Source organism: Parasteatoda tepidariorum, chromosome 10, assembly GCF_982258835.1.
Source record: "Parasteatoda tepidariorum strain Cologne lab strain chromosome 10, Ptep-v5.0, whole genome shotgun sequence".
NCBI lineage: Eukaryota > Metazoa > Arthropoda > Arachnida > Araneae > Theridiidae > Parasteatoda > Parasteatoda tepidariorum.
In genome coordinates this window covers 100871949-100887358 of record NC_141764.1, presented here as the reverse complement: position 1 = coordinate 100887358, position 15410 = coordinate 100871949, and the positions used below count along the sequence as shown (strand labels likewise).

Genomic DNA, 15410 nt, shown 5'->3' with positions numbered 1-15410 from the left:
CAAATAAGGAAAAAAAGTTAATAACTTGTTTCTAGCTTTTTATACCAGCAATTTTGAAATCATTCTACAGGATGTGTTATTCATATAAGAACGCTTTTAAAGTTATAGTATTGACAAAAAAGGAAGAAGCTTTAAAATTCCTGCTCTCATTTTGGGCAATGCGAATTTCGTTGGGGTAAAAAAAGGACACCATTTCTAAATGCTTCAAGGGTTATCTTTCGAATGGCGCCAACTGTTTTGCAATGTAAAATATTCCGAAACATTTGAATCCCGGGGAGGATTGATCGTTAAGACACGGTTCATAGCAGATCAGCGAAGTCAAGCATCACTGGCTGCAGTCAGTGTGCGAGTGGGTGACCACTTGGATCAGTCTGCGTAGGGTCCGAGGATGTGCTGCATTGAAACTGTTCTATCAAAGGTCAGCAGCAGGTTGTCGGACTACTGAAGCGGGATTTGCCATACCCTCTGCAGAGGATCAAAATTGTAATGACCTCTCTTAGGATTATCCTCAGGAATGTTTCCCACACCGTCGCCAATAGCCCACTGTGCAGTTCTAGCGTGACGTAATAGAACAACGACAGTAAAAAAAATGAAAGATTGTTTACATAGAGTTAGTATGAATAGTTCGTATTAATTTGTCAACTATCTGAACCAAAGACTATAGAAGGGAGAAAAAATCCAGTTCCTCGAATACTTAACTAACGCGGAAAACTGCTCGGTGCTACACTTAACCAGAAAAACAACTTGGTGATAAACTGAATAATACTCTGCTAAATACTAGTACTTAGCAGAGTATTATTCAGATGAGTGTCCATTTGTACTAAGATCCAGCACATGTGCATAAGGAGCAAAGTTACAGTCAGAAGGTACGCTACCTGTGAATCGGTTGTTGGGCAATGCTTCATGCACGGTTGGGTACGCTGCTTCCCGCCAGCAGCCATTTATTCTTTCTTTCTTTCTCAAAATGTGTTAGCATACATGGATGATATAAATGTATTCTCAAAGAAATATTTTAATTAATACTATAGTACTGTTTACCAACAGTGTGAAAATGCAGAACAGATCAAGAATAACTAAAAAAATAACTTTTTTTCTCCTCCCCAACTCTAGTAGTGGTTGGAAGAAGAGGAAGGTGCAAACCTGTTTCAAGAACCTCTATTGTTCTGCCCCTAAATGTTGTTTTTTCCTTTGTACGTGGGGACCACACCTCACCTTGGGGGACTGGTTTACATTATGGCAATGAAAATTGAACTTTTTCTCCTATGTATATTCTTTGTCTGTATTACTGCCCTCTAAATATATAATTTTACCCTATACCATGTAACGTTTCGTTGTTTGTTTCATGTTTCAGCGCATCGAAACACGCAACTGTTGGTCTGATGGAGTCACTGTACATGGAACTGCATGCAGCAAAGAAGGCCAACATACGACTCACGACCATCAATCCCATCATCATTACAACAGGACTCATATCCAATGTCAGAACGAGGTAAGCAGAATGATTCAGAATGAGGTAACAATTACAATTGCTTCAATTGTAATTGTGTTGTACAATAAAAAATTAGGCAATGAAAACAAACTATGGCATGGTTATGAGGCAACATATAGTGTGCAAAAAGAAAAACGGACCAACCTTAATGACTTTTGATCTCATGATCGGATCTTCATGTTCTAGAATTCAATCTTAATGATTCGGGGAGGGAGTTGACCTGAGATATGTCAATTAATTAATGAAGACGATATTTATAGTTATACTAAATCAAACACCAAAACGTACGTTTTCGAAATAAACGTACCTTTTCTGGACTGATTTGGATTTCGGACCCCTGAAATATGTGCAAAAATGTTTCAGTTCACTTTAAAATTTCTCTAGTTATTGAGAAATACTCAAAAAATAAAATTAACATCCAAACCTCCTATATTTTGATGGTCAGAAATGTGAATCTATCGATGAAAGAAGGTATGTTTTCTCAGAGAAAGTACATTTTTGTGTCTGATTTTGTAACTTCGTCTGAACTAACTAATTAGCATATTTCAGGTTACCTACTCGAATCATAAAGTTTGAGTCTTAGAACATGAAGATCCGATCATTAGGTCCAAAGTTATTCAAGGTGGTCCGTTTTTTATTATGCGCACTGTATTTATATCATTAGAATTTTACTTTAGTATATTTTCCGAAAACATTGTTGATTAGTAACTAATTATGTTTATATAATTAGCAGCATTTAGTAGAGATCTGAAGAAAATAGTTTCAGCTAAAATATTGCTTATTAAATCAATTAGTTCCATCAATCAACAATACTATTATCACAACTCAGGCATTAATAGTTGGTTGATTACAGATTATATTTACATGATTATCATTATTGAGTTGAATAACATAACGTGGGCAACAGTATCTATAACTTAATTAACCAGTTTCCAATTAGTAATCGATACCAATTTTCGTATAACCGTCGTCGAACAGCCGACCCAATTTTAAATTTACGGCTCCCAATGTTCAACTCCGTATCCTTGTAATTTTTCATCCAATCCAGAAGACAAGGGAACTTCAGGATCAAGAAACGGGAGAAATTTGCCACTGTAGGGAACGCCTTGAGAGAACTATTCTGCATTTGCGTTACATGGAAAGAATAACCACGGGAGCCTCCAATACGGTTAACCTGACGGCAAAGGGACTCTAACTCATGATCCTTCTTCCACTGAGGATATTTTACGTCAGCACTGTGGTCAGTGCGAGACAGGTGCGGAATTCGTAACGACCAGGCATCGCTGATGGGATTGAAACGCCGTTCATCTCAGTGAGAAGCGAATGCTCTATCCCTTGAGCAACTACGACTCGACCGAAGATTTAAATAGCATTTAAAATTTGAAATTATATTGACACGAAAATAAAACTACCGAGATTGTCACGTGGTATCCGGGCAAAATTGACGGTCGTCACTTGCTATAATGGCAAATCGTTGAACAGACGATCTAATTTTGAGTTTAAGACGACCCTGTTCGATGCCGCAGCCTTGTAACTTTTATTTTACATTATTTTATTTTATTTTATAATCGACTTTGAACAGCGACTTAATTTTGGTTTTACGACTACTAATGTTCAACTCATTGCAATTTCGAACCTAATCCTGAAGAACTCCAGGATTAAGTATTAGGAGAAATTTTCCTCTGTGGGGGACTTTTGATGGAACTAACCCGCGTAACATGGAAAGGAAAACCACTAAAACCTACCACGGTTAATCTGATGGCAAGGGGACTCCTGCCTATGATCTGTCTACCACTGCACGCCAGCACTGTGGTCGGTGCGAGCCGGGTTCGGTATTCGAGTACGGAATTCCAGAGCCACGGCGGCTCTATCAATACTAAATTGCTTAAAAGTATTTCCAATTGCTTGATTACTAATTATGTTTGTAAACGTGTACAGTATTTAGTTGAGAACAGGGATAATTGATCATCTGAAATTTGCTTCACCTCAGGATAATTCACCTGACGTTTTACACTTTTTTTTATATTAACAATAAACTGTATTTCAATTGAGTAGGAATAATATTTAATCATGATGAGATTTTTTTTTCAAAACCATTATAACTATCCCTTTATGCTAAACAATAGACAATTTAGAGCATTAAATTTTTAAATAATTAATACCTCATATCTATTTGATTTAAACGTTGGAAAATATGACAGTTTGGATATTTTTTGTCACGTTAAATTGATATTCCTGAATGAAAAATTAAAAACTTATAGTTAATTTAATTATAATTCAAAACTTAAGAAAAATCAAAATATCTTAAATAAAATGTATTGAATAATATACATTATTACTGACTTTGGGTTAAAGAAAATATATTAATCTCATGATTAATATCTTAATCTAAGATTAATATATTTATTTAAGATAAATAATCAGTAATATATTAATTTAAGATAAATACTGTCAGTCGAAAAAAGGACATTAATAAACATATCGCTAAATTCTTTAAACAGTTGAATAGTATTATTTATTTGTAAGTTTATTGCATTATACGAACTATGTTTGTAATAAATTTCATAAAAGTATGTCAGGCGATTCAGGAATTAATAGACCGAATCTAAAATGTCTCTTAATTTTTAACATATGAGTTCTTTATTTTTTAATAATATAAACCGAAGAGCCATTACATTATGACCACCTTTAGCCCTCAAAACTGCTAGCACCCGCCGTGACATTAATTCCACAAGGTGCTGAAAGGTAGTCTGAGGTATCTGGTACCAAGCACTCACCAACTGATCCTGCAATTCCCTCACATTGCGAGGGGGTAGCATGGCAGCACGACTTTGTTTTTCCAAGTAGGACCACAAATGCTCTATTGGAGTAAGGTCAGGTGAATTTGGGGGCCAAGACATGACTTGAAACTCACTGGAATGTTCCTCGACGATTCGACCCTTATGACATGCAGGAAAAACTGTTACCATGAATGGGTGAACCTGGTCTGCAACTATGTTCAAGTAGCTTACAGACGTCAGTGATTGTTCTATGAGGATTATAGGTCCTAATGTGCCCCATGAAAATATTGATCCTGGGCGAGAAACCATGAAAACCTGGGCGAGCCCATTGTTATAGATGGAGGGTGGTCATAATGTAATGGCTCTTCGGTGTATATGTTACTGTGACTGTCCGAAATGGGTGGTTGTTGACTTCCACAGGTGAATGTTGACAATCATATAGTCCTTTTGGTAAGTATCCAAAATATATAATAGGTCTAGTTAAGTGCCACTGATCGGTATTCATTTGCCCGGTATGCCCTACATCAATGTTTTTTAAGGTCAAGTGCCACTGCGAAGTATGCATTTAACCGGTACTCCGAACACTGATGTTTCTCCTAATTTAGTCTCACCAGATATTAAAATATCGAATGATTATAATAATATGAAAGAATAAATTAGTATTAAATAGGACATTCACCAAAGCGACTATGTGATTGTTGGAAAGTCAACATTCTCTTGTCATTCACATTAACGTATACAGTAATAGATAGAATAACATTTGTTAGGTTTCCATGCCTGTTGCCACTGATGCCTGTCGAAGAAACAGCAGATGTCATCGTGAAAAGCATTCTGAGAGAAGAAGAAATGGTGTTTATACCTACGAGGAGCAAATACTTAAACGACATGGTTAGGTAAGTATTTTTTATTTTCTTTCTAATAAAATAGAATATCTTTTAAAATTTCGTTCAGCAGTAGACAGATTGTAACGACACAGTTTCGAGTAGAACACTGAAGTCCAGCATCACTGGCTGTGGTCAGTAAGCTGGTGGGTGACCACTTTGATCAGCCTGCATAGGAACCGAGGGTGCGCCGTAAGCTGAGGAATATACGAATAAAAAATAATTAACTATTAAGAACGTGCAATAATTTGCCATTGAAACTCGTTTTTAATTAAATATATTATTAAGCAAATAAATATCACTCTTGTCACCTTTTGAATAATTGGAAGAAAAAGCAGAATCGTCTGAAGTTTTATTTATAGCAATGACTAATTCTAAATCTATATTCCAATCAAGCCTGATTCTTAATTCTTATCTGAGAAAAATTCATTTTTCAAATACACCTCCCGAACGTACTAATTAAAATTTTTGAGCAACGTTTGGCATTGAGGGGGCTAAAATAACTTCTTATTCCCGTTTCAGAATCAAAACGGTCCTGTACTTAGTAAAGAGACACACAGGCAGACACTCATGCTTTTCCTTTTATTGTAGATTTCAGGAATTTGGACGATATATTGTGCAGTTTTGGAATTTATGAAATTGTATTATTTGACTGAGTCATATAACAATTTATCGGGATTCATATAGCTCACTATTACGTTCTTTTTTAAAATCGATACAGACTTAAATCTACAAGCCTATAGAATCTCAAAACATATTTTTTGACCAAAATTAGTTATAATTTTTAATAAAGAATTATATAATGAAATCATTTTTAACGATGATAATAGAAGAAGAAAAATATTCTTAACGTTAGACATTCTTTTCAAGATTAGAATATAACAATTAATATGGTGCTCATTATTATTCTATGTAGCGTATAGTGGGCAAAATTAGAAGTGCACAACCTGAGTAAGTTTTGATTTAAAGATCGAATTTTCACGCAACTAAACAAATTCTTAATGGCTCAAGGACTGAATTCATTACAGCAGACGACATTTTAAGTTACTAAATTAAAATTCTTGCTACATCATATCGCGTATAAATCAATGTATGTGTCTTTTTGTGTTCTTCGAATATAAATGTACACACCTTTTTCTTTATAGCTGTTTTAGAAGAAAAACTCGCTTTAAGATTTTAGACTACACAGGGTACGGGTTCGATCCTGTAGTGGAGAAGGAACCGACCAAGAATGGAGCTGAAATTGTGTGAAGTAACTTTTCGTGGTTCCAAATTAATTCAGGTCAACATCAAGATCTGAACCCTAAGAACTGAAATAAGATAATCATGTATAAACAAAACAAAAAAAAACTTTTACATTTTCTTTTCATCTTTTTCCTATTCTTTTCGTGCAAACCACGTGACGTCAATCTCGAAGTAAAAAATTGCTCAATTATTAATCCATAAGAAGAAAATCTTCATTTTTGTTACTCAAGGTTGGCCCGTTGTGATTCTACTTGTATTTAAATCAAGTGTGCCATACATGAACTTTTTAAGACTATTTTTACTATATTCTTTCTTGCCTCAATGGCGTGACAACTCAGTGTGGGCATTGGCCTTCTTTAGAATTCTATTCCAATCTGTCTCATCTTTATCGGCTTTGAGAACGCTTAAGTCTCTTTCCAGACAGTCTTTGATGACCCCTTTTCCGAACGCCTGTTGGTGTGGCTTTTTTTTCGTTGGGCAATCAGATTATGTTGTGAAATGTTGACGGAATTTATTAAACCCAGCTTTTGTAGATATTTTATAGTAGTTCATTATTTGTTCTTTTTCTCCAACTACTTTCAGTTTGAATTTGCGTTTTAAGCATTTTCTCTCTAAAACTGCAAATACTTCTTTCTTCTATTTCAGCCATCCTTTATGTTTTAGCTTCATATGTTAAAACAAGTCTGATAAAACATTTATAAATAGTCATTTTAGTTTTTTTGTCAAAAGTTATTTTGTAATGGTTTTCATCTGTTATGTTATTTGTCTGAGTAATATGTAAAATGTTGAATTACTTCAAATTTATACTTCATTATTACAAAGAACGGATGATTCAATTTTAATTGGGTGCATGGCATATATTTAGCTTTGTTTTGGTTAATGCTGATTTTTTTCGTGATGTTTTTGGTTAAGCTGGATTTTTATGATATACTTTCTACGTTTATAAGTAAAAATATCGATGAATACAATTTACTATAGCTTTACACTGCTCTTTTTATTTAAGTAAAGTAATAAAGTGCGTAAGTTAAAAAAAATGGAATGTCTGCAAAACGTTAACTTTTATAAGAAATTTTAAAGACGAAGATAATTTTGGCAATTATCTACGGAAATTTAAATAAAATACTTAGATATAAAACCGTATCAAAAAGATTTAATTTAGTATAAAATAAATTTATATCTGTGATGTTTGACTTTAAATGCAAACACATATATTTAGTTAGCATAGCTTTAATAACTCTCTAAGTAGCTACAATTGGTAAAAGAAATAATTGAAGTAAAACAACTTTTTAATAAAGTTAAAAAGTCGAATTTAGTTTATTGCGGTTGCCAGAAGTATCAGATATCTTGAACTCAAATATTTAATAAATGGAATCAATATTGCAGCAACATTTATCTAAGCAATAGGAATACTGTAAAACGTGGATTTTTAATAGCTTTAATTTATTTCAAAATATAGCTTTAAGATAAAAAGAGCCTAATTTAGTTAAATTGAGAAGAGAAATAGCATTGTAAATATTGAACAATAATAACGTTATTTTTCTGTGTATATTTCATTCGACGATACAGAATTCGTATAGTTTCTCTCAACTCTAACGCTATTTCAGTTCACAGCGCATGTGCGAAATTTTTTCATGTTATTACAGTTCCATTATTAAGGGGCAGAAAATAAATCTATCGATACAGAAAAATTTCGCGCATGTGCTGTGAAGCTCAAATAGTGTAATTGAGAAATCGTGACGTCGTGCAAAATCTCTCTTATGATCGGATTGAGAATTTGTGTTTACATGCAGATAACTTTAGTATTCAAATAAAAAGTTTCCACAGTTATAATGAAGATCTGGAGCTCAAAAATTGAATAGATTCAATGCTCCACTGTCAGCAATATTTTTTTAAAGTACCATGTACAAAAAAGGACCACCTTTTGAAAAACTTTTGATCTAATAATTGAATCTTCACGTTCTTGGGCTCAATCTTTATGGTTCGAAGTGTAGAGCTCAAATAGGGTAATTAATTGGTGCAGACTTTTTATTTTAAGTTACGAAAATCAGACACAAAAGTGTACTTTCTCTGAATAAATATACCTTTTTTTTGTCGGATTCGAATTTTCGATCACCAAAATATTGGGGGAAGTCACAATCTGGGAAATGTGTTCCTAATAATTTAGACGAAGTTCGGATCCTTGAAAGTTAATCTTACTTTTTGCTTTTTTTGCCACGTCCCCAAAACTTGTTAAACGAATTGAAAAGTTTTCGCACACAATTATAAAATTCGTTTATCCAAAGATAATTCCACGAAAATAAAAAATTTTAATAAATCTTTATTATTTTGTTTCTCAATAAGTGAAACAATTTTAAATTGATTGGAAAAATTCAAATTCATGGTGAACAAATGAGGAAAATTGGTTGAATAGTTCCTGAGAAATCAAATTCTGAGAAAGTCGTATTTTTTAAATTCAATTTCTCAGAAACTATTCGACCGATTTCGCTCAAAATTTGTGTTTCGCCGTGCAAAATTAAATTCCTTAAAATTATGTAAGAATTGTATACTTCACAATTAAAAAATTTCCTACTATTATTAAATAAAAAAATTAAAAATAAGAAATATTTACTAAAAATGATATTTTGCATGGAATTATCTTTAGGCAAGCGAATTTTATAGTTAGGCGTAAAAAATTTTTAAATCACTTGAAAAGTTCTCGCTATGATGGAATTACGCAAGAAATAAAATTAACATAAAGACCGCTCTCCTGACTAAACTATTTGGACCGTATTTTCCAGACTGCGGCTACCCCCTATATTTTGGGGATCAGAAATCTAATTTCGTCAAAAATAAAGGTATGTTCATTAAAAAAAATATGTTCTTGTTCCTGATTTTGTAACTTAAATATCATATGCACTAGTTAATTAGCATGATTGCAGTCATCCTTTCGAACCTTTAAGATTGAGTCATAAAACATGAAGATCCGATCATTAGATCAAAAGTTACTCCAGGTGATCTGCCTTATTTCCTTTGCGCACTGTAGATACAATCACAAATGCTGAACTATATAATTAGTATCACAACTCATGATCCAGAAAATTAAACACCTAAACCTACAAGAACTCTTTGAAAACAATGGGTGTATTTAATGTACTTTGTTTATTTCGAATTGGTAGGTTAAAAAGGGAATTAAATAGTTTTACTTTCAATTGCCTATTTATATTGTTCCTTTGTTGATTTACTTTATATTATATTTTTCTGTCAATAATTCTTTCATGTTTCTGTACAATTTGATGTAATTAATCGTAAATTAAATGTTTTTTAAAACTAAATGCATGTGTGTAGTTAGTTGTATGTATGCATCATTATTCGAAAATATGATTTCATCACCGGTGGTTTAAGTTGTTTTTTCAGGTTTTCTAGACGGTTTGATCAGGTGGCTGCATTAAAAAAATTTTAAGTACCTGCTATTTTTTGTTCTAAAAAAAGAAAATGCAACTAATAAATAATATAAAACTTTATGATCACTGTGCATCAAATATGAACGTTTTTTTTTTTATCATAAAGTCTTCTGTCCTTTAGATGAAACTATGATTTTATAAAAATATAAGTTGCATGATTCCCACATAAAAACTTTAATAGTCATCACGCATAGTTTTTGTAGGCACATAGAGTCCAATGCATCGGGAGCCTCAAAACTTCGAGAAGGTATGATAAAGCTTTTACTTTCAAAATGATCACAAAGTTGGTAACGATCTCACTGCCAACGAGAGTGTCTTTTTTTTTAACTTGTAAGCTATTATTGTGTGTTTTTAAAATGTGTAAAATCAAGAAAGTAAAATGATAATTTTTTGGAAAAATGGTATATGGTAAAGAAGATTGTCCAATTTTGTTATTTTCAAAAATATACAATAAACGCATATTTTCATAGAAAGGACATTTTTTTCTGGTTGTACAGTGAGTAAGTGTGGAAGGGGGGAGGGCTTTCGTCAATGTCAACCTTCATCTATCAAAAGGTACCTCAAGATTGAATGGAGCTATTTACTACTCAACTGATAATCGTAGTGGTTGTAACGAAACATGAAATTTATCAAGCATAGAATTCGATAAACGGATACCACAAGTTGCCGTATTTGCAAAAGACAAGAAGAGCTGTATTAAGTTCACCGGATATTGGGCGCCTGTGGTGAGAGCTGTATTAAGTTCACCGGGTTTTGAGTGTTTGTCATGAGAGCTGCATTAAGTTCTCGTTGTTAGCAGTCGAGATTTTGATAGATCCCGTTATGTGTAAATGAGATTTGGAAGCAGCAGAGCGAGAAGCAGGCACAAATAGCAAGTCAATGTGGACCATCCAGCGAAGTAACTTTCGATGAAGGCGAGTTCATATCACGTCCGCGGGTGTGGGGATGGTGTTGTCGACCCTGTCAATCTTCATTTTTCATATGGTTCCACTAAATTGACGCTTCTTATATATTAGTGAATTGATGTTTAATAATCATAGTGGTAGATACGTCACAAAAGAACGTTTTGGGGACAAATAAAATGGTATGAATAAAACCCGCATTAAGAGTGTGCTTAAAAAAGGCACCACAAATAAGTTTAGTTGAATTAATAACATACTTTATATCTTAAGTGAGAAAGACGCTACTGTATCTCATATAAAAACACATCTGATATAATGTAAGAGTCAGAATTTTATACGAATCATGCAGGGTTGGATATTACTGATATTTTTGTTGAAATTTTCGGGATACATTTTCCATGTAAGACTCTGAGATATGTATTTTTTTTTTTTTTTTTTTTTTTTGTATTATTTCAAAAGAAGGAATCTTAGGCCATCTTGTATTTTAAGAAAAACACGCTGATTTACATATGGCAGTACTTTTTGTCCCAAGTGCAACATTGATGTTTGTGTTCTTCTACTTCTGCACTTACTACTAGAACATAAATGCTTGGGATTAGACTCTTGGTACAAAATTTAAAGGTGATCCGAAATTCATGTAAATAAAGCTTTTTTCTTGGATTTTAACCGTCAAAATGGACAACAGTAAACAATAAAGGTACATATTTCTGTGAATACAGTGATTGGACAAATACATGGAAACACTTTTATACAAGGTGCTGCAAAAAAAGGACAATCAAGTTTTTATGTAACTGTAATAAAAACGAATAAATTAACGAAATATGGTAAATAAGTAGACATTCACTAATAAATAAATTTAATTGCTTTCAAAGTTGCCGCCTTTTACAGCTATTTTATAATTCTTCCCCTATATCGTTTCTTCATAATTTCTTGACAAAATGTAAATCAATCATAAATCAGTTCTTTAAATTTTTCTAACTGTGTGAAATGACTGTGTTTTCCACCTTAATTTAAGTAAAATATTAAAATTCCTCTACAGAAAATAAACTAACATCATTACTAACTTTTCAATTATCGCTATATAACATAAAATCATAATGGTCTGATACCGTTTTCCATTGCTGTCGGCGCATTTTTATTGGCCGGAAAATCACGTGGTACTGCTATTATTACCGAAAGTTTTAAATTATGGTTGAGAACTCATCAAATTTGCTTGAACAATATAATGTATTGAGAATATAAATGTTATTTAAAAAAATTGTAATTAAAAAAATCACTTCTGTTCACCAAGAGATCTAAATGTTTATAATACTAATAGATAGTAATATTTGGAGGTGGGATTTAATTTAATTGGTAGGTGGTGGATACCATTTAATTTTTCAAAAAAAGTATTTTGACAACAATTCTTATCAAAAAATTATAAACTAAAAAACGGAAAATAAAGAATTCTTAGGATAGAAAACGATTTTAAGAATTCTTTACATTGAAATAAAAACTTTCATATTGTCATCAAATAAGAAAAAAAAATATTTACAAGCAAATTTTTTATTATAAAAATCATAACACTCACCTGTTTTATAAATCCGCAGAATTCCAAATGAAATGTTCTTCGTTTGAAAATTTTATTTTCAAATAATATATGCATAGATTATCCCTTCATTACTTTTTGATAACATACCACACATCAAAATTTTATAAATGTAAGATCTCGATATGAATTTGAATATGTAGCTTAAAAACAGAATAGCTGAATTCTAGTTGAAATTATTCCTTCAAAACTAAAAAATACTTACCAAGAAAACGATACAAATTTATTAATAATCAGCACAAATGAATCCATTTCAAGTAGTTCAGATGATTCTTCATTGTTGTTTTACGAATAAGGTAGATACTGAAATATATACTATTCTATAAAGAAGAACAATATTCTATAACTATATATTATACAGTTCTGTGCATATTCTGAATTCTTATTTATTCATTGGAATGACGAAAGCAATGCTGACTCAATGCTGACTTCACTTTAATTTGTAATGAATTGAAGACAGAAAAAATTATTTTACCGTAATACACACAATCTGTAACAGCAAGTGGTCATGAAATTGGAAGTTATGTTGTTGGTAATAGAAAGGTAAAAATTATTGAGAAATTATTCTTCAAACGCTTGGCGTGTTCTGCTTCAATGTTCGGCATGTTCTGTTTAGTTTTTTCAAGAAGTTCTACCTTTACCTCAGGGAAATTTTGCTTCTTATTTGCTGCTAATAAAATGGCGTCCGTCACTGCCAATGGTTTTGTGGGAACACTAATGTCCGATATTTTCTGTCTCCCGCTAGATGGCGTACTCAAGCGTTGCAATCGCGATATTAACAAATCAATATAAAACACATCATTTAAATTTAATAATATCAAAAGATATGCCACTAGCTCTGGGAAGCATTCAAAATAAGTTAAAAGTAGGTTGATTAAACTTCATGCAGATTTTTTATTTTGACTGTTTGTAGTAGAAGGCACCACGTGAAAAATACTCATTTTAATCCAAGTAAGTTCAATTCAAATACTCACAGAAAAATAAATAAAATAGTAATTTAATTCGATAAATATCAAATTCAAACGATTCCTTTCTTGTTCCTTGGAGAATAAAAGAATTGATCAAGGCTGTGATTTCAATGCCAATCCAAGAATTAGAACGATATTAATTTCACAAAAAGGTCAAGACATGGATCCAATCTTCTCCCCAGATGGTCTAATTCGAGTGTTGTGATCCTGAATAAATTTAACAACTAAAATTTTTTTCCGAAAAAATCATATAAACAAATTTTGGTATTCGTACTTTACATTTATATACGTTGCGCTAGACCTGCACATTGGACTCTTATGGGCGAAGAAGCACTCACGGAAATGCTCACGATTTCGGCACCGCTTGGCATTTTCGGCGAAAACGTTTAAGTCAAACCTGCTCTGTCGCCAAATTGCTTTTGCGTAGCGTTTGTAAACAAGGGATAGAATTGTTTTCACTATTTTGTTACAATTGTTTTCCTTGTTTTGTGCTTTCATAAGATCATGTAACACAAATATTAAAACACAAAATTCTGTTTGCAATATTTAGTAATAATTTTAATTAAATCTTTCAAATTTATTTTTGATCTGAACTTCTAAGCTGGAATTTAATTTTAAAATTTTATGACTGTGAAGAGCATTAACCTGATGTCGTATTCTGATGCACTGATTGTATTGACTTGTTTGGAGTTTTCTCAGAAATGTTTTTTTTCAATTTCTTAGTAAAAAAAATTATAAAAAAAATAAATAATTAAATAGATAAATGAAATATTTTTTTACTCATTTGATTTAAATTTTAACAAAATCTCTTTATCGCGTTTAGATTTATAGTTTTTTTTAATTAAACTCTAAATTTATAATTGAAATGCGTGCAATGGAAACTAGTGTTATACTTGCGAACATCGTTTTTTCGAGTTTAATTGTTGTTAATTATGATGAAAGTTGACATTGTTGACAATGTAATTTTCTCGATAAATTAACTATAGATATTTTTTAAGATGCAAGCAATCATGATGGATAAAACAAATCAATTAGGTTAAAAATAGCATAAATGCTAAAGAATAAATAAAAGCAAAATTTCTCTTAGAGCCCTAAAATATAAAATATATTTTACTTTTACATATCCTACTAAAGTGCAGGTTGGTATAATCAAACTGAAAAAATAGAGAAACTCTTATGTCAAGGCACTGTAACTAAATTTATAATGCATGTTTATTTAAGTTTTTAAAACTATATATAAAAACATATGAAATATATTTCATATTAACAAAATAGTTCACTGTTGCCTTATAAGGATAAATTATTTTAAATGTATAATTTGTTTTTGTAGTCAATTTCCTAAAATATTTCCCAATTAATTATTATTTGTGTAAAAATATCGATTTTTCTGTGAAGATTTTCTTATTATTTATTTTGAATCTACCATTCCTCTTTTTTTTCTTATACTATTATATAATATCTTATTTAGCATGGTATCTTATTGCATGTTTTAAGAAATGGCACTCATTTTTTTAGTCGTATAATTATAAAATAAAACTTAGTTCTTGTACTTTTGAAATTGCACTTGAATAAAATAATGCTAAAGTAAATTTGATCGGATTAAAATTAAATAAAACTATTTTCTTCTGAATTTGTAAAACTTTTGAAACTGCAAAATACTGAAGTAGTTTCATTAAAATCTTCATCTTATTGCAAATGAATAAAATAATAAGGTTAAAGTAAAGTGCTGCATGTGATAATGAAATATATATAAATATTTTTTTAAACTTTTATAATTTTTGAAACTGCAAACAAATGAAAAAATGATAAGATTAAAGTAAACCACTTTAAATGTATTAATTGCTTTCTCAGGTCTATTTTTTCAGATCTATCTTAATTTATTATTTGCGTAAAAGTATCGATTCCTTTGTGAATAATTTCTTATATATATTTCCACATTGAAAATTATCACCTTTTTCTGATTAAATGTTTAATTTGATGAAAAACGATTTAATAAAATCTCCTACACCTGAAAAACCAAACAAGTGAGGCAATTTCTTTTTAAATGCATAAAGTGCTTCCTTAACTCATTTCTCAAATCTATTATAGTTCATTATTAGCGTAACAATCTGTATTTA

At 31.4% G+C, this 15410-nt stretch overlaps 1 protein-coding gene across 2 annotated transcripts in view; it reads left to right on the top strand.

Moving 5' to 3' along the window:
* LOC107438429 (short-chain dehydrogenase/reductase family 16C member 6) overlaps window positions 1-9706 on the top strand; it is a 36663-nt gene extending 26957 nt beyond the window's left edge. For both annotated transcript variants that reach the window (XM_071184338.2, XM_016050727.5), the window contains exons 5-7: window positions 1352-1489; window positions 5037-5162; window positions 6296-9706. In XM_071184338.2, the coding sequence (XP_071040439.2) occupies window positions 1352-1489; window positions 5037-5162; window positions 6296-6401 (370 nt within the window). In that variant the 3' untranslated portion in view covers window positions 6402-9706. The remainder of the gene's footprint in view (window positions 1-1351; window positions 1490-5036; window positions 5163-6295) is intronic.
* Window positions 9707-15410: the final 5704 nt, after the last annotated feature.